General features: G+C 41.1%; 4 protein-coding genes and 1 long non-coding RNA gene across 14 annotated transcripts; 3 read left to right on the forward strand and 2 right to left on the reverse strand.

The window, feature by feature from the left end:
- The first annotated feature begins 481 nt into the window (after positions 1-481).
- spi1a (Spi-1 proto-oncogene a) lies at positions 482-4,973 on the forward strand. The gene is made up of 5 exons (XM_058075178.1): positions 482-653; positions 942-1,035; positions 1,102-1,262; positions 2,273-2,435; positions 3,845-4,973. Exons 1-5 carry the CDS (start codon positions 630-632, stop codon positions 4,153-4,155), a joined length of 753 nt encoding a protein of 250 aa, XP_057931161.1. The 5' UTR covers positions 482-629; the 3' UTR covers positions 4,156-4,973.
- Positions 1,503-6,266, reverse strand: LOC131130974 (uncharacterized). 2 transcript variants are annotated; one of them, XR_009130127.1, is made up of 3 exons: positions 4,809-6,266; positions 4,666-4,739; positions 1,503-3,037 (listed from the first exon to the last, which is right to left on the reverse strand). It is a non-coding gene; the product is annotated as an uncharacterized LOC131130974 (long non-coding RNA). The 2 variants fall into 2 exon arrangements; XR_009130128.1 differs by lacking the exon at positions 1,503-3,037 and adding an exon at positions 3,064-4,512.
- LOC131130948 (protein regulator of cytokinesis 1-like) lies at positions 5,871-10,456 on the forward strand. 4 transcript variants are annotated; one of them, XM_058075138.1, is made up of 14 exons: positions 5,871-6,037; positions 6,387-6,519; positions 6,598-6,721; positions 6,803-7,038; positions 7,118-7,288; positions 7,353-7,502; positions 7,567-7,714; positions 7,924-8,060; positions 8,143-8,238; positions 8,366-8,512; positions 8,579-8,689; positions 8,768-8,866; positions 8,962-9,068; positions 9,607-10,456. In XM_058075138.1, the coding sequence occupies exons 1-14, from the start codon at positions 6,027-6,029 to the stop codon at positions 9,638-9,640; spliced, it is 1,704 nt and encodes a 567-aa protein (XP_057931121.1). In that variant the 5' UTR covers positions 5,871-6,026; the 3' UTR covers positions 9,641-10,456. The 4 variants fall into 4 exon arrangements, with proteins under 4 accessions (XP_057931121.1, XP_057931120.1, XP_057931123.1 ...); XM_058075137.1 differs by having other exon boundaries at positions 6,598-6,720; positions 6,805-7,038; positions 8,962-9,135; positions 9,607-10,453; XM_058075140.1 differs by lacking the exon at positions 8,962-9,068 and having other exon boundaries at positions 9,607-10,455.
- On the reverse strand, positions 6,331-19,802 carry LOC131130959 (ubiquitin-associated protein 1-like). 4 transcript variants are annotated; one of them, XM_058075166.1, is made up of 8 exons: positions 19,651-19,802; positions 19,448-19,590; positions 17,779-18,387; positions 17,544-17,705; positions 16,449-16,550; positions 10,991-16,373; positions 10,848-10,921; positions 6,340-10,694 (listed from the first exon to the last, which is right to left on the reverse strand). In XM_058075166.1, the coding sequence occupies exons 2-6, from the start codon at positions 19,568-19,570 to the stop codon at positions 16,239-16,241; spliced, it is 1,131 nt and encodes a 376-aa protein (XP_057931149.1). In that variant the 5' UTR covers positions 19,571-19,590; positions 19,651-19,802; the 3' UTR covers positions 6,340-10,694; positions 10,848-10,921; positions 10,991-16,238. The 4 variants fall into 4 exon arrangements, with proteins under 4 accessions (XP_057931151.1, XP_057931150.1, XP_057931149.1 ...); XM_058075165.1 differs by having other exon boundaries at positions 6,342-10,176; XM_058075168.1 differs by lacking the exon at positions 19,651-19,802 and having other exon boundaries at positions 6,331-10,176; positions 19,448-19,570.
- On the forward strand, positions 12,062-16,168 carry LOC131130946 (protein regulator of cytokinesis 1-like). 3 transcript variants are annotated; one of them, XM_058075135.1, is made up of 14 exons: positions 12,062-12,230; positions 12,581-12,713; positions 12,792-12,915; positions 12,997-13,232; positions 13,313-13,483; positions 13,548-13,697; positions 13,762-13,909; positions 14,119-14,255; positions 14,338-14,433; positions 14,561-14,707; positions 14,774-14,884; positions 14,963-15,061; positions 15,157-15,263; positions 15,802-16,168. In XM_058075135.1, exons 1-14 carry the CDS (start codon positions 12,220-12,222, stop codon positions 15,833-15,835), a joined length of 1,704 nt encoding a protein of 567 aa, XP_057931118.1. In that variant the 5' UTR covers positions 12,062-12,219; the 3' UTR covers positions 15,836-16,168. The 3 variants fall into 3 exon arrangements, with proteins under 3 accessions (XP_057931118.1, XP_057931117.1, XP_057931119.1); XM_058075134.1 differs by having other exon boundaries at positions 12,792-12,914; positions 12,999-13,232; positions 15,157-15,330; positions 15,802-16,167; XM_058075136.1 differs by lacking the exon at positions 15,157-15,263.
- Positions 19,803-20,171: the final 369 nt, after the last annotated feature.

Genomic DNA, 20,171 nt, shown 5'->3' on the forward strand with positions numbered 1-20,171 from the left:
ATACATATGAGGGTGAATGGTTGTGACTGACAAACTTTAAAGTAAAACATAATTTTTCTAGGCCAAAAGATTACAAGTTTGTAGTGTAAATGCTCACTATTCACTGACCATTTAATAAGAGATTGTACATTTTAATTTGGAGTGCAACCAACCGTACAGTACGTGTTAATAAACAAAAGAATAGACGCAGCCTTTTCAGTGATTCGGTTTTCATGAGTTTCAATCTGGCGGTCAACACTTCCCCAACTGAAACTGAATTCCAAACTAAAAGGGGAACAAACCTGAATCCAAACTTCACTTTTGGTTTCAGCGTCTGCCCGCTTCACAAATAAACACATAGTGTATCACAGAGACGTGTCTTGTCATTGATATAAACAATATCTTCTATTATATAGTAAAGTTGAACTATGAATTATGGACTATATGGGCATACTGTACATATCTAAAAGGTAATTATCATTCATGGGGACTATGAGTGGACGTATGATGTTGACAAATGTGGACATGTGGGGGTCACTCTCAGTTCCTGTTTGGATGATCAAGTCGCTGTGTGGTTGTCACTTTGTCACTGAAGCGATAGAAGAAAGCGTCAACGTTCATGCGGTGCTTCAACATTGTAATACTACAAGATGGAAGGCTTTATCATACCACCTGTAAGTGTTCAGTTTTATGTCTCTGTTATGGCCGCCACTGAGCTACTTTGGACAAAATTCAGTCGGTAAAACATCTTGTTTTTATTGTCTTTTTCAAGTAAGTCAATTTAGTCTCCTGCAGCTACGTATATATTGTTTGTATATAAGTACCTGTATGTACCTGGACCTAACAAAGGAGGAATTATTCTTCATGGTTATGAACTACAAATCTAATGTTGCACGATATAGTTACATTTGACCTCATTTCAACTTCCTCATGCTAAAATAAAAATGTCCCCCATGCAAAAGGCCTCTGAGGAAACAATCCAAAGCGAGCCAGAGAGTTATCGACCTCCGACAGAGTTGTACCCTTACCTCACTACTGTGGGGGATGTTTACGAAGGTAAGAGGATTTGATTTCACCATGAATGAGATCACCACTGCATGCTTTGAACCTCTCACGCTAAAGACTACAGATGGAGCTACCACACGGAGCACAACCAACCGACAGACTATGACCATTATCCAGCCGGTCAGTTCACAGAGCTTCAGTCTGTGGTTCCTCCGCAACTGCTTCATCCTTACCACTACAGTGTAGAGAACCATCTTCACCTGGAGCAACCTCCCTCTGTGAGACCCATGTTCCTTCTATTTTCTTTTACAATACATTATATTATGTTTATCCAGCATCCGCATGCATTTAATTTGTGATATTTCAGTGATATTAGTGCTTTTGGTTGTTTTGTTTTGTTTGTACAATGAGGTTAGTTGAAGATGTGATTCATGCAGTGAGTGAGTGTTGATGATGACCAACCACTGCATTCAAACCACAGGACTATTTTTACCCTCAAAAGCATTTAACTCATGAAATCTTTATAAGATGAATGATCTCACGCAAGGCTGTGCTGGGCTTAAAAGTTTGACTTCAGGAAAGACGTCTGTCACACACACACACACACACACAGGGCAAAGAAAGAAAAGGATCAAGTGAAATGTCACAATGTCCGTTACATCCGCTTTTATCACAATGAATAAACAAACATGACACTGAATACGCTGTGTACACAATTATTAGGCAAATGCGTATTTTGACCATATAATCGTTTTATGCATACAGTATATGTCAGCTCCAAAGATACTATGTACAGTTAAATACTTACTTAAGTACCCATTATGTCATTGTATGGTCATATCACCTTGTACTTCGGTACATGATTTTAAAAAAAATCTGCTTAGGAAAGCAGGAAGTGAACAAATGTAACAGTTACTGATTGTAAAAGTACCAGATGGAGGGGTAGGATTTAATAAGCTTTGCTTCTTCCTACTCCTTTTGGACATGTGGAACTGTGAACTGATTATGTGATGCATTTAATTGTAATCTGATGCATGTTCAAATGAAATAAAACCATTACCATTACCATTACTTACTGAATTGAAAGGCCCCATATCATAGTGTTTTTCAATTATGTGACCAAAATCTAAACATTTATAGGTTACTTTTTGAATTGTTCTTCTCACTTTCACAGATGAAACTTGACAATTATAATCTGCATCATAATTCTGCATACTAATACATTATACTATAGAGACTGTCACTTCTTTGTGTAAACCCATAACATGTTTACATTGTATCTTATTAGATCTCAAATTACACCCCATCGGTATACTATCAGTACCAGACGTCTGCCTCGCCTGCCCACTACTACTCAGAAGAGGAACAAAGAGGTTTCAGCCCCCCTCTTGAAGTATCAGAAGGAGAGGATGTATCTGAACACCACAGCCTTCCATCCATTAAGAAAGAAAGTAAGTGTAATCCAATTTAAAGACAGCAGAATTATTATTAGAGTAATGGTCTTGCGAATACTACGAGACAGTATCTCCCAACAGTAATTAGTCACATTTCAGCTTCCCATGGGGCAATACTATAGAAATACAACTTGAATACTTTAGAGTAGCCAGTGTATCGCATGTATAAACAGTCATTCATTCACTTTCTACCGCTTATCCTCACGAGGGTCGCAGGGGGTGCTGGAGCCTATCCCAGCTGTCTTCGGGCGAGAGGTTGGGTACACCCTGGACTGGTCGCCAGCCAATCACAGGGCACATATAGACAAACAACCATTCACACTCACATTCATGCCATGACAATTTGGAGTCGCCCATTAACCTTTTTAGAACATGCTAGGTGTTTTTCATGCATGTTTTTGGAATGAGGGAGGAAACCGGAGTACCCGGAGAAAACCCACGCATGCACGGGGAGAACATGCAAACTCCACACAGAGATGGCCGAGGGTGGGATTGAACTCAGGTCTCCTGGCTGTGAGGTCTGCATGCTAACCACTTCTACGCCGTTGAGTGGTTAGCACCTGGGTTCGAATCTCCGCTCGTACTCTGTTTACGAAAACCTGAAACCAATGCAGAAACCGCATGTTCGGAGGCGGGAGATGAGGAAAACAGACACACATACACATGGCAATATAGTAGGGCTGGCAAAATTATAAAGATTCATTATTTTTTTATTGCCCTGTTTTTCTGAACGAGAATTCTAGTCATGTTTAAATCTCATGAGATCTTGTGACACGAGATCTTGTGACAACCGTAGCAGACGCTGATTTTTTTTTTGATAGAAGTTATAATATAAAGTGCTGCGTCATGGTTCTGAACAACGTACACGTCAGCAACATTATCATTACGACAGTACAATACAATACTGGGGGTAACTTAGTAGCTTGCTGATCAGTTTTGCTCCAATCAACCAATCAGAGGACAGAAAAGTGCTTATGTCGCTGATTGGCTTAAAATAATAGCCGGCTAGCTACAAGTGTGAATATGACATGGACCAGCACTCCTGTATCCTGTACTACAAATCAGGCTTAACTTATCCAAGATTTCTTCTTTGTCTTTTGGCTTAACCAAGCCAGACATTGAAGGTGTAAGCGGTTCTATGAAGATGGATTTTTTTGTCTTGTCATGAACGCGTTCACGGACAAGGGGCAGGCTTAACGGCAAACAACCAATCACAAACATGAACAATCTGTCGTCAGAACAGGTTAGAATAAGGAGAAATTCTGCTTAATTAATTAGCAAATTTATCCTGTTACACAATCTGTACACTGACTAAGTTATGGTTCATTTATTTAGTATTGTCCACTGAGAAGCTATAATTAAAAGGCTCCTTATATTTGTTAAGATACTGCTATTTTCTGCTGTAGGCAACAAGAAGAAAATCCGCTTGTACCAGTTTCTCTTGGACTTGCTGAGAAGGGGTGACATGAGTGATTCTGTTTGGTGGGTGGACCAGGAAAAGGGTATCTTCCAGTTCTCAACTAAACACAAAGAAGCTCTGGCAAGTCACTGGGGATTCCAGAAAGGAAATCGCAAAAAAATGACCTACCAAAAGATGGCTCGTGCGCTGAGGAACTATGGTAAAACGGGCGAGATTCAAAAAGTGAAAAAGAAGCTGACGTACCAGTTCAGTGAGGAAGTTCTAAGGAACTTTTATTCTCATCAATGCTCTCACTGAGAGGGGCTTTTTTTTTTACAGTTAGATCATTACTATCAATATTGTGACATGAATTGTATAATTTCATTATTTTTGAAGCCCAGTAAGCTATGTACTTTTTTGTTGTCATTGTCAAATCAATAAAGTTTATTTAATTGAACAAAATACACTATTTGAGATTTCTAAAAATTACTTTTCCTTCATAGGGCAAACAGGGTAGCAAGTGGACCCTATAAAGACGTTTCGAAAGAGGTTTGTGATGTCACACTTAGGCAGGCTTCCTTAAATGGACGTGCGCTGTAGGCCAGATATGCTCTCTGTCCTTCCCCAAGCTCTGCTTCTGTTTATACTGTCAGCAATGGCTCACAGGAAGTGTTTCTTCAAGGGAAAGATACATTTGTTTATGATTCCTAAAGACGCCACCATCAGACACAAGTGTTTGGAGTTCCTGATACCATACCAGCAAAAGGAAGCATTGTGTAGCATTATAGAATGTGCATACATGTAGTGGGGTGCAAATTGCAAGCTTACCGAATCTGGAGGTGCTGATTGCCATTTCCCACAATCAGTGGGGGTACCTGAACACTGGTAGTCCCACAACAAACCTGTAATGACCACATTACACGTTACCCATGCTGTAGAAAACCCAATGCTAAAATGCTAAAGCTACTTACCATTGAGAGTCATCTTGAAGTAACCTTCAGACTGTCCAGTCTCTACTTCCGGATCCAACACGTATGGCTGTATGTTACAAGTGGACATTGTAAAAAGACCAACTCCTATACCATTTATCAACTCCTGTAAAGTTGGGTTCGCAGCTAGCGGCACAACACCGAATGTCCTCCTAAGCACTCTGAAGTGTGAGTAGGCATGCTTGGAGGCGGGCCATGGGTGGAATAAATTAAAACCATTTTCCAAAGAAATACAACTGGAAAAGGTGCAGATTCTGGAAGATCTAGAGAGTTTTCTGTGCTGTTTATCATGTGTAACTGCTCTATAGGAGTCCACAACTCAATACAAAGGGCCAAAAAAATAATAGGTCCCCTTTAAGTTGTATGTGAATGAGGTATATCAAATTAAAGTTCAAGTAATGTTTTATTTGATAAAATTAATCACAGACTTGATTTTACAAATGTCAATATTTTGTAACATTGCTACTAGTGTTAGTATGCAATACCTAGCATAGTAGTGCTAAGTCTCTTCATATTTAAATACTAGTAAAAAAAAAAAACAGCAAAAAAAAATGCCAATGTTAGCATGCTAGTAAGCACACATTACCAGGAACGCTAAATGTCCTGATAGAGTTGTTCATTTGGACTTTGCCTTAACCCTTACCCTAACCCCATCCACCAAATGGAGGAGGTTTCGCCATAATTGTAAAAAAGACGCCTGTGATGTTCACTTCAAAAAGCCACTACAGTGGCACCGAGGGAATCTTCAAAGAAAATCCCCACACCGGATTTCAGCATTCTGTCGTGGATGCGGTCAGAATAGGCTGAGAAATTGAAAAAAAACATTGAATTTTAAAAAATTACCCATTCATTTTCAATGGGGAAAAAGTTCTCGGACCTAGTTTACTGGTGGTATGCGTACCTCCATATTAGCATAGCGTTATTATTCACACAATTAGCTACGACTGTTTATATAAATAAATCATGCGGCTTTCAAAAATGAGCAAGAGCTACGCACGTACGTCTTGCGCGTGACGTTACCCCACTCAGCCCATAAGAGCCCAGGCGTCCTGACGTTGCAAATTTCAAAAGCCGATTTGTGTCGACAAACGAACGCGGAAACTAAGAGGGGCAACCACAGTGCTTTAAAAGGCAGAATTTTCGTCTCGCCTTTGGGGAGGACCTTTTTCTTTCTTTTTTTTAATACTGGATATTGGCAACATGAACGTGAGGTTGGTATTTTGTCTTTATTGAGCGTAACCATTATTGTTAAATAGCACCGCGGGTACAGTTAGCTAGCTCGCCTAATGAGTTTGTGTTATTTGACTTCAGTTTACAATATATTGTCTTGAATTGATCTACTATTGTGCTTGAGTTGGAATTGACACTTTAGAATGTTACTATAACTATCTCTAACGTGTTAATATTTGTAAAATTAATCTTCCTGTCACTATTAGCCCAAGTGAAATGCTAGCTAATGTTAACTTGCATGTACGCTAGCGGTATTTTAAAGCCACCTCAAACGGAAACTCTTAAACTAGAAACTGTCTTAATGCTTTTGTTTTGCCTGCTTATCTTCAGCGAAGTCCACGCTGCCGAGTCTGTTGCCTACCTCAACAGAGCTCTGGTCCGGTTGCGGGATATTTGGGAAAAAATGGGAATTCCGGAGGAACAACGCCTTGTGAGGACACAGGCTGTACACAAGCATATCAAAGTAAAGCAACAACCAACAGATACTTCTATTTCCCCGCAATATACGTATTTATTTTTTGTTTTTACCCATGTGCTGTAGGGTTTGCTGGACATGATGATAGCTGAGGAAGAGGAGCTCAAAAAGAGGTTGCTGAACAGCATAGAAACCTGCCGTAAAGATCTTAATCATCTATGCAGTGAACTTCAGATGCCCTTCTTTGAGGTACCGTATATTTTTTTATAAATGTTGCTTTATCCTTAGCGACTTTAACGTTTTTGTACTAATATGGTGATCGTGTGTGTGAAGGAGGAGGAGGGTTGCAGCATGCTGAAGATGGAGAAGAACAGCCAAATGCGTGTGAAGGTGATGAAGGCGCACAGGAAGCAACGAATGAATGATCTGAAGGATCTGGTTGAGAAAGACCGTGAGCTTTGCGACATCATGTGCACCAAACCCTTCAGCATTAATCACGAGTCGGTCCCGTCACTGAAGCAACTCGAGACGTATCGCACGTATCTGGATGATCTCACAAAAGAGAAGGTGTGTTCAATTGTTGCCCTTTTTTATTTAACAATGAACTATTTTTGTTGTTTATTTCATGTTGAGTTATTGTTCTCAGGAGAAGCGTCATGACCAATTTGTGAGTGTAAAAAAGGAGATCATGGTGTGCATGGAGGATCTGGAGCATCAGCCCGAGACCAGTTTTGAGATGGATGTGATGTGCGAGGATGAGGAGGCTTTCTGTCTCTCAAAGGACAACATCGAAGCACTTAAACAACTCCTCAGACAGGTGCAATACTCATGTCCGTTTTAGAAGTATAAATTATAAAACTAATGACCGTGACTGGTACCAGTTGCAAGAGCGCAAGGCGAAGAACGAGTCTCATGGCATGGCACTCCGAAACAAGATCCAGGAACTGTGGGAAAGGCTGAAGATCCCTCAGGAGGAGAGGGAGTGCTTCTCCGAGCATATGGTCAAGTCAAAGAAGAGGAACATTGAGGCAGTGAGTAGATCAACATTTCGCTGAAAAAAAATCACACAATAATTTCTTTCTTCTTGCCCTCCAGCTCCAGACTGAACTTCAGCGTCTTGAGCTCCTGAAGATCCAGAGCATGAAAAGTGTGATTGAGTCGATCAGAGCTGAGATCGCTCTCTACTGGACACGATGCTTCTACAGCCAAGAACAGCGACAGGGTTTTGTTCATTATCACGATGGTACGCACACAATATATACACACACACTCACTGGGCGCAACACTCAAGCAACCGCACAATTTAATAATTGTGCCCTTCTATTGGTCTATTTTCCACGGAGCGACCAAGCTACCTACCTTTTCTGCTCAGCACCTTTTGCATTGTCATTCCCAACCCACACATCACTAGAGGCGCCATTTCTGGATGTATGGTTTTTGTTCTTTATACAGAGAATTTCACAGAGGATCTTCTCAACCTGCATGAGGCAGAAGTGGAAACTCTGAAGCGTTATTTTGAGGACCACAAGGAGCTTTTTGACGGTGTGACAAAATGGCAGGAGAATTGGGCCTTGTATTTGGAGCTGGATGTAAGTACTTGGCGCAGTTAGAAACGCAAATCTTTGTGGTAATTTGTGTGTGTGTGATCGGTTGCAATGTGTCTCCTCTCAGAGGAAAGCTAACGACCCCTCAAGGTTCAACAATCGAGGCGGGGACCTTCTGAAAGAAGCCAAGCAGAGAAGTGCCCTGCAGAAGAGTTTGCCCAAGGTACTCAGTTTGTGGTGCATTGCCACATTCGTCCAGTAGATGGAGCTATTAGAACTTCACTCATGTCCTTTTGAGCAAGGGTTTTATAACTGTTATGTCAGCTTCATGTTTTGATTTCTGTCTCCAGCTTGAAAAGGCTCTGAAGGGCCAAATAGATGCTTGGGAGCAGGAGCGTGGCCAAGAGTTCTTTGTGGATGGACAGAAATTTCTAGACTATGTGCAGCAGCAGTGGGAGCAGCACCACATTGAGAGGGGGAAAGAGAAAATGGAAAGGGTATGTTGAGGCTTAAATGAAGTCATCTGTAATCAGTGCTGTTAGTAAGGTTTTATGTTGAAATAGCAACTGAAGAAGCGTAAACAGACTCAGGAGGACATGTTGTACGGGACTGCAGTGAGGATACCGTCCAAAAGGAGGATTGCTGGAACCGCTACACGAGGCAAACTAAGAAAGGTCACTTAAACGGAACTTTCTTAGAAAGTATGTTGGTGGAAAAAAGGAAATGAAAATAAGTACTCACTCTTTTTGCAGATGGGCCTAGTCTCCACACCAAGCACCTTCATCAGTTCAGGCCTCGGAGGTACCATGAGTCAGTCCTCAGTCCACAAACCTCCACTGTCTGCCAGCATGGTACAAAACACCCCACAGGGATCCTTTAATACTAGATAGGACACACGTTCAATTTAGTCTTTTAGATGCTAAATGCAATGGAAAAATACTTGTAGGGTCTTGGCTTGCGAACCTCCGGACACCCGAAGATTCCACATGCACAGGAGGGAAACAAGGGAAATGTGTCCCACCTGAACAGGAACACTCCAAGTGACACACTCAGGTGTCTGGATACTCAAGATCACACCTTCACCTTTAACGCTGTCGCTGGCTCCTATTTAGAATTTGCGGTAAATACAGTTTTCACAATGACCAAAACACATTTGATTATTTCATGCACCTGAACCCTACACACAAGTTACTTGTAGCAACTATAGGAGACTGGTTCATTGGCACACATTTTTGGTTGTTTTTGTGGGTGCTTCCATTACATCAATTTTAATCCTACTCAATCCAAATTCAATAAAAAAAACTAATAGGAAAGCAGGAAGTGAACAAATGTAACACTGGTTGTAAAAGTACCAGATGGTGGGGTAGGATTTAATAAGCTTTGCTTCTTCCTACTCCTTTTGGACATGTGGAACTGTGAACTGATTATGTGATGCATTCAATTGTAATTGATGCATGTTCAAATGAAATAAACCATCACATAATTTCCACCAAATTCTTCAGCATATGTCATGTTGGTATATATTGTATGAACAAGCCATTGGTGAATTGAACTGCCTTTAACTGACATTCTTTTTGTTCTGCTCTTGCAGAGGGATCTCACAAAGGCTTCTAAATCCACAGTGAAGCCGGGATTGCTCAACTCCACCGTCACTCATCAGTGACCCAAGTCCAGCTAAGTGGTTGCTTAGTTTACATTTTCTTCCAAAAATGTAAATCATTGACTCCATGAACATTTTGACTACCGACACTTTATATTATAGAGTCACTTCTCAGTCACACGTCTGTATTTTATTAGACTGTATATACATATATTTGCTTTTTTTTCCATTTCAATGTTGTCAACATTCTTATTGAAATGTAATTTGTCACTACAATTTTTTCCCCCAAATGCTTCTCTTCAAACACCCTGCTTTTTAAGTCGAGCTGTAAAAAAATATCTGAACAAAACGTCATATGTTAATTTAATTTTTTCAAATATGTAGTGTTACCGTCATCTTTTGATATGAGAATATTCCTCTACACATTCAAGTCATGCGTGTCATCAGTTCTTCAAGAGCCTTTTCCCGATGATTTTCATGAACAAGCAGCACTTCTTTGATGGCACTTTGCTGGAAGCCCATCTCATTAAACTGAGTCAGGAGGCGCAGAAACTCAGCAGCCTGAAATAATCACATTTTTGTGTTGAAAATATTTGTCAAATGCTCGTGCGCTGAGGAACTATGGTAAAACGGGCGAGATTCAAAAAGTGAAAAAGAAGCTGACGTACCAGTTCAGTGAGGAAGTTCTAAGGAACTTTTATTCTCATCAATGCTCTCACTGAGAGGGGCTTTTTTTTTTACAGTTAGATCATTACTATCAATATTGTGACATGAATTGTATAATTTCATTATTTTTGAAGCCCAGTAAGCTATGTACTTTTTTGTTGTCATTGTCAAATCAATAAAGTTTATTTAATTGAACAAAATACACTATTTGAGATTTCTAAAAATTACTTTTCCTTCATAGGGCAAACAGGGTAGCAAGTGGACCCTATAAAGACGTTTCGAAAGAGGTTTGTGATGTCACACTTAGGCAGGCTTCCTTAAATGGACGTGCGCTGTAGGCCAGATATGCTCTCTGTCCTTCCCCAAGCTCTGCTTCTGTTTATACTGTCAGCAATGGCTCACAGGAAGTGTTTCTTCAAGGGAAAGATACATTTGTTTATGATTCCTAAAGACGCCACCATCAGACACAAGTGTTTGGAGTTCCTGATACCATACCAGCAAAAGGAAGCATTGTGTAGCATTATAGAATGTGCATACATGTAGTGGGGTGCAAATTGCAAGCTTACCGAATCTGGAGGTGCTGATTGCCATTTCCCACAATCAGTGGGGGTACCTGAACACTGGTAGTCCCACAACAAACCTGTAATGACCACATTACACGTTACCCATGCTGTAGAAAACCCAATGCTAAAATGCTAAAGCTACTTACCATTGAGAGTCATCTTGAAGTAACCTTCAGACTGTCCAGTCTCTACTTCCGGATCCAACACGTATGGCTGTATGTTACAAGTGGACATTGTAAAAAGACCAACTCCTATACCATTTATCAACTCCTGTAAAGTTGGGTTCGCAGCTAGCGGCACAACACCGAATGTCCTCCTAAGCACTCTGAAGTGTGAGTAGGCATGCTTGGAGGCGGGCCATGGGTGGAATAAATTAAAACCATTTTCCAAAGAAATACAACTGGAAAAGGTGCAGATTCTGGAAGATCTAGAGAGTTTTCTGTGCTGTTTATCATGTGTAACTGCTCTATAGGAGTCCACAACTCAATACAAAGGGCCAAAAAAATAATAGGTCCCCTTTAAGTTGTATGTGAATGAGGTATATCAAATTAAAGTTCAAGTAATGTTTTATTTGATAAAATTAATCACAGACTTGATTTTACAAATGTCAATATTTTGTAACATTGCTACTAGTGTTAGTATGCAATACCTAGCATAGTAGTGCTAAGTCTCTTCATATTTAAATACTAGTAAAAAAAAAAAACAGCAAATAAAAATGCCAATGTTAGCATGCTAGTAAGCACACATTACCAGGAACGCTAAATGTCCTGATAGAGTTGTTCATTTGGACTTTGCCTTAACCCTTACCCTAACCCCATCCACCAAATGGAGGAGGTTTCGCCATAATTGTAAAAAAGACGCCTGTGATGTTCACTTCAAAAAGCCACTACAGTGGCACCGAGGGAATCTTCAAAGAAAATCCCCACACCGGATTTCAGCATTCTGTCGTGGATGCGGTCAGAATAGGCTGAGAAATTGAAAAAAAAAACATTGAAATTTAAAAAATTACCCATTCATTTTCAATGGGGAAAAAGTTATCGGACCTAGTTTACTGGTGGTATGCGTACCTCCATATTAGCATAGCGTTGTGTGAATTATTATTCACACAATTAGCTACGACTGTTTATATAAATAAATCATGCGGCTTTCAAAAATGAGCAAGAGCTACGCACGTACGCCTTGCGCGTGACGTTACCCCACTCAGCCAATAAGAGCCCAGGCGTCCTGACGTTGCAAATTTCAAAAGCCGATTTGTGTCGACAAACGAACGCGGAAACTAAGAGGGGCAACCACAGTGCTTTTAAAGGCAGAATTTTCGTCTCGCCTTTGGGGAGGACCTTTTTCTTTCTTTTTTTTAATACTGGATATTGGCAACATGAGAGTGAGGTTGGTATTTTGTCTTTATTGAGCGTAACCATTATTGTTAAATAGCACCGCGGGTACAGTTAGCTAGCTCGCCTAATGAGTTTGTGTTATTTGACTTCAGTTTACAATATATTGTCTTGAATTGATCTACTATTGTGCTTGAGTTGGAATTGACACTTTAGAATGTTATTATAACTATCTCTAACGTGTTAATATTTGTAAAATTAATCTTCCTGTCACTATTAGCCCAAGTGAAATGCTAGCTAATGTTAACTTGCATGTACGCTAGCGGTATTTTAAAGCCACCTCAAACGGAAACTCTTAAACTAGAAACTGTCTTAATGCTTTTGTTTTGCCTGCTTATCTTCCAGCGAAGTCCACGCTGCCGAGTCTGTTGCCTACCTCAACAGAGCTCTGGTCCGGTTGCAGGATATTTGGGAAAAAATAGGAATTCCGGAGGAACAACGCCTTGAGAGGACACAGGATGTACACAAGCATATCAAAGTAAAGCAACAACCAACAGATACTTCTATTTCCCCGCAATATACGTATTTATTTTTTGTTTTTACCCATGTGCTGTAGGGTTTGCTGGACATGATGATAGCTGAGGAAGAGGAGCTCAAAAAGAGGTTGCTGAACAGCATAGAAACCTGCCGTAAAGATCTTAATCATCTATGCAGTGAACTTCAGATGCCCTTCTTTGAGGTACCGTATATTTTTTTATAAATGTTGCTTTATCCTTAGCGACTTTAACGTTTTTGTACTAATATGGTGATCGTGTGTGTGAAGGAGGAGGAGGGTTGCAGCATGCTGAAGATGGAGAAGAACAGCCAAATGCGTGTGAAGGTGATGAAGGCGCACAGGAAGCAACGAATGAATGATCTGAAGGATCTGGTTGAGAAAGACCGTGAGCTTTGCGACATCATGTGCACCAAACCCTTCAGCATTAATCACGAGTCGGTCCCGTCACTGAAGCAACTCGAGACGTATCGCACGTATCTGGATGATCTCACAAAAGAGAAGGTGTGTTCAATTGTTGCCCTTTTTTTATTTAACAATGAACTATTTTTGTTGTTTATTTCATGTTGAGTTATTGTTCTCAGGAGAAGCGTCATGACCAATTTGTGAGTGTAAAAAAGGAGATCATGGTGTGCATGGAGGATCTGGAGCATCAGCCCGAGACCAGTTTTGAGATGGATGTGATGTGCGAGGATGAGGAGGCTTTCTGTCTCTCAAAGGACAACATCGAAGCACTTAAACAACTCCTCAGACAGGTGCAATACTCATGTCCGTTTTAGAAGTATAAATTATAAAACTAATGACCGTGACTGGTACCAGTTGCAAGAGCGCAAGGCGAAGAACGAGTCTCATGGCATGGCACTCCGAAACAAGATCCAGGAACTGTGGGAAAGGCTGAAGATCCCTCAGGAGGAGAGGGAGTGCTTCTCCGAGCATATGGTCAAGTCAAAGAAGAGGAACATTGAGGCAGTGAGTAGATCAACATTTTGCTGAAAAAAAATCACACAATAATTTCTTTCTTCTTGCCCTCCAGCTCCAGACTGAACTTCAGCGTCTTGAGCTCCTGAAGATCCAGAGCATGAAAAGTGTGATTGAGTCGATCAGAGCTGAGATCGCTCTCTACTGGACACGATGCTTCTACAGCCAAGAACAGCGACAGGGTTTTGTTCATTATCACGATGGTACGCACACAATATATACACACACACTCACTGGGCGCAACACTCAAGCAACCGCACAATTTAATAATTGTGCCCTTCTATTGGTCTATTTTCCACGGAGCGACCAAGCTACCTACCTTTTCTGCTCAGCACCTTTTGCATTGTCATTCCCAACCCACACATCACTAGAGGCGCCATTTCTGGATGTATGGTTTTTGTTCTTTATACAGAGAATTTCACAGAGGATCTTCTCAACCTGCATGAGGCAGAAGTGGAAACTCTGAAGCGTTATTTTGAGGACCACAAGGAGCTTTTTGACGGTGTGACAAAATGGCAGGAGAATTGGGCCTTGTATTTGGAGCTGGATGTAAGTACTTGGCGCAGTTAGAAACGCAAATCTTTGTGGTAATTTGTGTGTGTGTGATCGGTTGCAATGTGTCTCCTCTCAGAGGAAAGCTAACGACCCCTCAAGGTTCAACAATCGAGGCGGGAACCTTCTGAAAGAAGCCAAGCAGAGAAGTGACCTGCAGAAGAGTTTGCCCAAGGTACTCAGTTTGTGGTGCATTGTCACATTCGTCCAGTAGATGGAGCTATTAGAACTTCACTCATGTCCTTTTGAGCAAGGGTTTTATAACTGTTATGTCAGCTTCATGTTTTGATTTCTGTCTCCAGCTTGAAAAGGCTCTGAAGGGCCAAATAGATGCTTGGGAGCAGGAGCGTGGCCAAGAGTTCTTTGTGGATGGACAGAAATTTCTAGACTATGTGCAGCAGCAGTGGGAGCAGCACCACATTGAGAGGGAGAAAGAGAAAATGGAAAGGGTATGTTGAGGCTTAAATGAAGTCATCTGTAATCAGTGCTGTTAGTAAGGTTTTATGTTGAAATAGCAACTGAAGAAGAGTAAACAGACTCAGGAGGACATGTTGTACGGGACTGCAGTGAGGACACCGTCCAAAAGGAGGATTGCTGGAACCCCTACACGAGGCAAACTAAGAAAGGTCACTTAAACGGAACTTTCTTAGAAAGTATGTTGGTGGAAAAAAGGAAATGAAAATAAGTACTCACTCTTTTTGCAGATGGGCCTAGTCTCCACACCAAGCACCTTCATCAGTTCAGGCCTCGGAGGTACCATGTGTCAGTCCTCAGTCCACAAACCTCCACTGTCTGCCAGCAAGGTACAAAACACCCCACAGGGATCCTTTAATACTAGATAGGACACACGTTCAATTTAGTCTTTTAGATGCTAAATGCAATGGAAAAATACTTGTAGGGTCTTGGCTTGCGAACCCCCGGACACCCGAAGATTCCACATGCACAGGAGGGAAACAAGGGAAATGTGTCCCACCTGAACAGGAACACTCCAAGTGACACACTCAGGTGTCTGGATACTCAAGATCACACCTTCACCTTTAACGCTGTCGCTGGCTCCTATTTAGAATTTGCGGTAAATACAGTTTTCACAATGACCAAAACACATTTGATTATTTCATGCACCTGAACCCTACACACAAGTTACTTGTAGCAACTATAGGAGACTGGTTCATTGGCACACATTTTTGGTTGTTTTTGTGGGTGCTTCCATTACATCAATTTTAATCCTACTCAATCCAAATTCAATAAAAAAAACTAATAGGAAAGCAGGAAGTGAACAAATGTAACACTGGTTGTAAAAGTACCAGATGGTGGGGTAGGATTTAATGAGCTTTGCTTCTTCCTACTCCTTTTGGACATGTGGAACTGTGAACTGATTATGTGATGCATTCAATTGTAATTGATGCATGTTCAAATGAAATAAACCATCACATAATTTCCACCAAATTCTTCAGCATATGTCATGTTGGTATATATTGTATGAACAAGCCATTGGTGAATTGAACTGCCTTTAACTGACATTCTTTTTGTTCTGCTCTTGCAGAGGGATCTCACAAAGGCTTCTAAATCCACAGTGAAGCCGGGATTGCTCAACTCCACCGTCACTCATCAGTGACCCAAGTCCAGCTAAGTGGTTGCTTAGTTTACATTTTCTTCCAAAAATGTAAATCATTGACTCCATGAACATTTTGACTACCAACACTTATTATAGAGTCACTTCTCAGTCACACGTCTGTATTTTATTAGACTGTATATACATATATTTGCTTTTTTTTCCATTTCAATGTTGTCAACATTCTTATTGAAATGTAATTTGTCACTACAATTTTTTTCCCCCAAATGCTTCTCTTCAAACACCCTGCTTTTTAAGTCGAGCTGTAAATAAATATCTGAACAAAACGTCATACGTATGTTCATTTAATTTTTTCAAATATGTCGTGTTACCGTCATCTTTTGATATGAGAATATTCCTCTACACATTCAAGTCATGCGTGTCATCAGTTCTTCAAGAGCCTTTTCCCGATGATTTTCATGAACAAGCAGCACTTCTTTGATGGCACTTTGCTGGAAGCCCATCTCATTAAACTGAGTCAGGAGGCGCAGAAACTCAGCAGCCTGAAATAATCACATTTTTGTGTTGAAAATATTTGTCAAATGCTACGCTTGTGTGCTTTCCACGATCGGACCTACTTTGCTTTCGCAGTTCTGGAACATCTCCAATGCCTCCTCTACTTGTGCTTCATCATAACCCAGCTCGCAGAGATGATTGCAGGCTACCAGGTACTTCAACAGCTGTCAAAAACAAGTTAGAGTTAAGCTTATTTTGACATATACTCTACTATATAGCCATCAAATCAACTTTATTTGTATAGCACTTTTCCTGCAAAGACATTCAACACAAAGTGCTTTACATAATTAAAACAATTATCACAATTAAAAGGAAAAAACAAACAAAAGAAAGCCCCTTCTTCCCACCCTCCATACTAGACACACACACAATCACACAAAGTAGGGAGGCATGGAACTGAGGATCAAGGAAACGCCACCTTTAGGGCCGTCCACACTGGGAGGAGCCGCAGGCCGTGCCATCGGGGGACCAGCACCCGGGCCCCCCGACTCCGACAGACGGGCGGACCCCCACATTAAAGGGAGGAACCCCCAGCCGACCGGGTCGAAGGGACCCAAGGATGGCAGACCCGACACAGCCCCCAGTGTGGAGGACCCCCCTCCTGAGGAAACATTGGAGTTAAAAGCCTAAGACTAAGAGCATAAAATAGGACTAAAAAGATAAAAACATAAAAGTTTAAAAATATTAGTTAAAAGCCTGATTAAAAAGGTGTGTCTTTAATCAATCAATATCTCCGCAGTCCTGAGGCTCTCCGGCAGGCTGTTCCACAGGTGGGCGGCCATAGTGGCTAAATGCTACCTCATCGTGGGTTTTAGTTCTGGGTTTTGGTATTGTTAAAAGGCCAGCGCCGGAGGACCGCAGGGTCCGCGGGGGGTTGATATGGTAAAAGCAGATCAGATAAATAAGAAGGGGCAAGGCCGTTAAGACATTTAAAAACCAGTAAGACAATCTTAAAATCGATCTTAATCTTAAAACCAACAACGGTGCTTTCAAGGACGGCTGGGAATAAACATTTAATATCTAAGCAATTACATAAACGTGCAAAAATGGTACACTTTTTTTCAATAAAATATATTTTTAGTTCCAAAAGTATTGTCATTGTTTAGTTTTACACAATAACATGCCACAATGAAAAGTAATTGTGATCTTAGTTGTACCTTGTCTGGGCTGTTGTATCCAGTCTTCTGCAGAGCCAAGATAGCAGTACGTAAAGGGTAACCTTTGTCAGTGACAGCTTCCAGCAACTCCCTCTCCTCTTGGCTGAGAGCTGACAGTAGCTCTGTTGCCGAGTCAAGAAAAGCTCCTCCAGTCCTCAAAGCCTGTCAAGTACCCCCATGAAGCTTAATAATACACAAATGTATGATACAAATATTCAAGGAGGCGTTTATGTACATTTTGCCTACGATTTTTGATGACAGGCCCTGCAGACGAGGGTCGTTGCTGCTGCAACCTCGAGGCAGTGGAGCCAGCGGGGGCTTGGATTTGGGGGTGTAGTCTCCCCACAGCACTATGAGCACGCTGCCTCTTCTTAGTGCTCTTCTGTCCCGGAGAGAGGGGTCCAGTCTGTGGTGGGCTACAATCTGGAGATGTGCCTCTGAAGCTCTTTGGTGACGCTTCTGGCCTGCAGTGCATCGTGGGAATGCCAAGGTGCATGTCTTTTACCCTGGCGAGTGCGGCGCTGCGGGGCCGCTCTTGACTCTTTGTAAACTCTTGAGGAGCATCTTCAGGCGAGGAGCCTTCATTATCTTCACAGTAGCCATCTTCTTCATCTGAATCAGATCTGAGGAAGTTCAGAGTGCGATGGTGCAACCAGTGAACATCCGCAGCGTTCAAGCTGTGACTGCGGGTCCGAGATTTGGAACACCGAGGATCACCGGTCCGGCAAGGGGCCCTGCGGCACTCATGAGGGCTGCTGAACATCAACCAGTATGGGGGGCAGGATGGTGCTTCGTAGACTGGCTGCTGGCTGGTTAGTATGAGCTTCTCCAGGTTGAAACCATACTGCACAAGAAAGGAGTTGAATGTTAACACAGGCATCCATCACACTCATAATACACCAGCTTTGACTTGACAAAATACTTGAGCTATGCTTATATAAATAGAGCAAATAGACCAATAATCTATGGCAAACTATGTCTCAAACTCAATTTACTTGGGGGCCACTGGAGCTCAGGTCTGGGTGAGACTGGGCCGCATCAGGTTTTCAAAAAAAAAAAAAAACGCATTTATTAAAAACAAAAAAATTAAAAAACTTCGCTTTGGTTCCAATTTTCTACAAGAAAAGCTCTGATAAAACATTCCACTGTTCTCAAATATCTTACTTTTTATTTTTCTACACAAAATAAGATGAAAAATAAATAAATCAAGAATAAAGAAAATCAATCAATCAGTACTAAATAAATATAATTATAAAACGGCAAATAATAAAAACTTAAACCACATATAGTTGGTGGGTAGACAAATTATTTTTTCAGATTAAAATTAAAGCATTATTAGAGCCCTGTAGACATGACAAAACACGACTATAGTCACATTTATACTCTTTTTATTTACAACATATTGCGCAACTGCAGGGTCTTGAGACACATGCTAACTCGCAAACTAGAGAGCTAGCGACCTATACGGTAGCCTTCAAGTTATTTCCTTTAAACTTAAAAAGCCAAAAACTTACCACTTCCACACGGATAGGGAGGATAACTATTAACAGTTATTTAACCTTTAACATGAACATTAATCAAACGTACTAATTTTTTCTGGGTACATGATTCCATACAGCATCCATATCAAACTTGCGCGGGCCGCACTAACAAACTTTCATATCAAGGCGGGGGCCTCAAACTAGTGTCCTGCGGGCCACATTTGGCCCCTGATCTATGGCATTATATACCCATCAATCTAAAACCATGTCATTTATATACAGCTTCCTTTCTATTGTTAAATGAATACCTGAAAATCAAGCATTGTCTTGTAAATTGTTGCTCCAACTCTTACATTGGATCACATTAAGCGTACTCAATTTTGCGACCTGAGAGTACCTCAGTACATGAGCATGAGATGTGACCTGCGTTTCCTGTAGTATCCGAGGACAGTCGGGCACAGATATGTCTGGAGGTATCATCACATAAACTTCCTGCCCCAATGAGCCCAGCGGGGTTTCAAATGGGACATCTTCCAGTGTGTTCATTTGCCGCCTTCAAAGAGTACCTGCGGTACAAAAATGGAGTTAGTCTTGTTTCGATATTGGGAATTTGTCACGACACTTACCTGTGTCTGGTGTCTGTCCTGAGATGGGATGACCATGAATGGGCTTGTACGTGTGGAAGTGAATGACTTGACACAGGCGGGGTCACGTGGGTTAAACCTCACTAAGCCTCTGGCATGATGTCAAAGCTTGTTTACCAATAATATCTCATCTACCAGACTAATAACAACAATGGCGGGGTGCGTGAGTGCCAACTTTAATTGCTGATAATTAAATTCACAATTTAATTTTAATTTTTTTGTCGCACAGTATAAAAAAAATGTGACAATTTCTACTTGCCTGCAAAGACTGAAAGCCATGTTGGCAGAGCTATTTTGTCATTTTATTTCAGACATGCCTTAATGAAGGCGGATTAGGGAGACGTATTAGGAAAGAAAAAAAAACGAGCACAACACTTTCCACAGATTAGCGGATTACAACAGGTGCTAACACACAAAGTGGAACACGACCTCAAGTGTGTAATCTGAATAAACAGTGGTAGTTAAATTCTATACAGATATACATTTTATTTATATGTTAAAGG

The sequence above is a fragment of the Doryrhamphus excisus genome, chromosome 6 (genome assembly GCF_030265055.1).
Source record: "Doryrhamphus excisus isolate RoL2022-K1 chromosome 6, RoL_Dexc_1.0, whole genome shotgun sequence".
Classification (NCBI taxonomy): Eukaryota; Metazoa; Chordata; class Actinopteri; order Syngnathiformes; family Syngnathidae; genus Doryrhamphus; species Doryrhamphus excisus.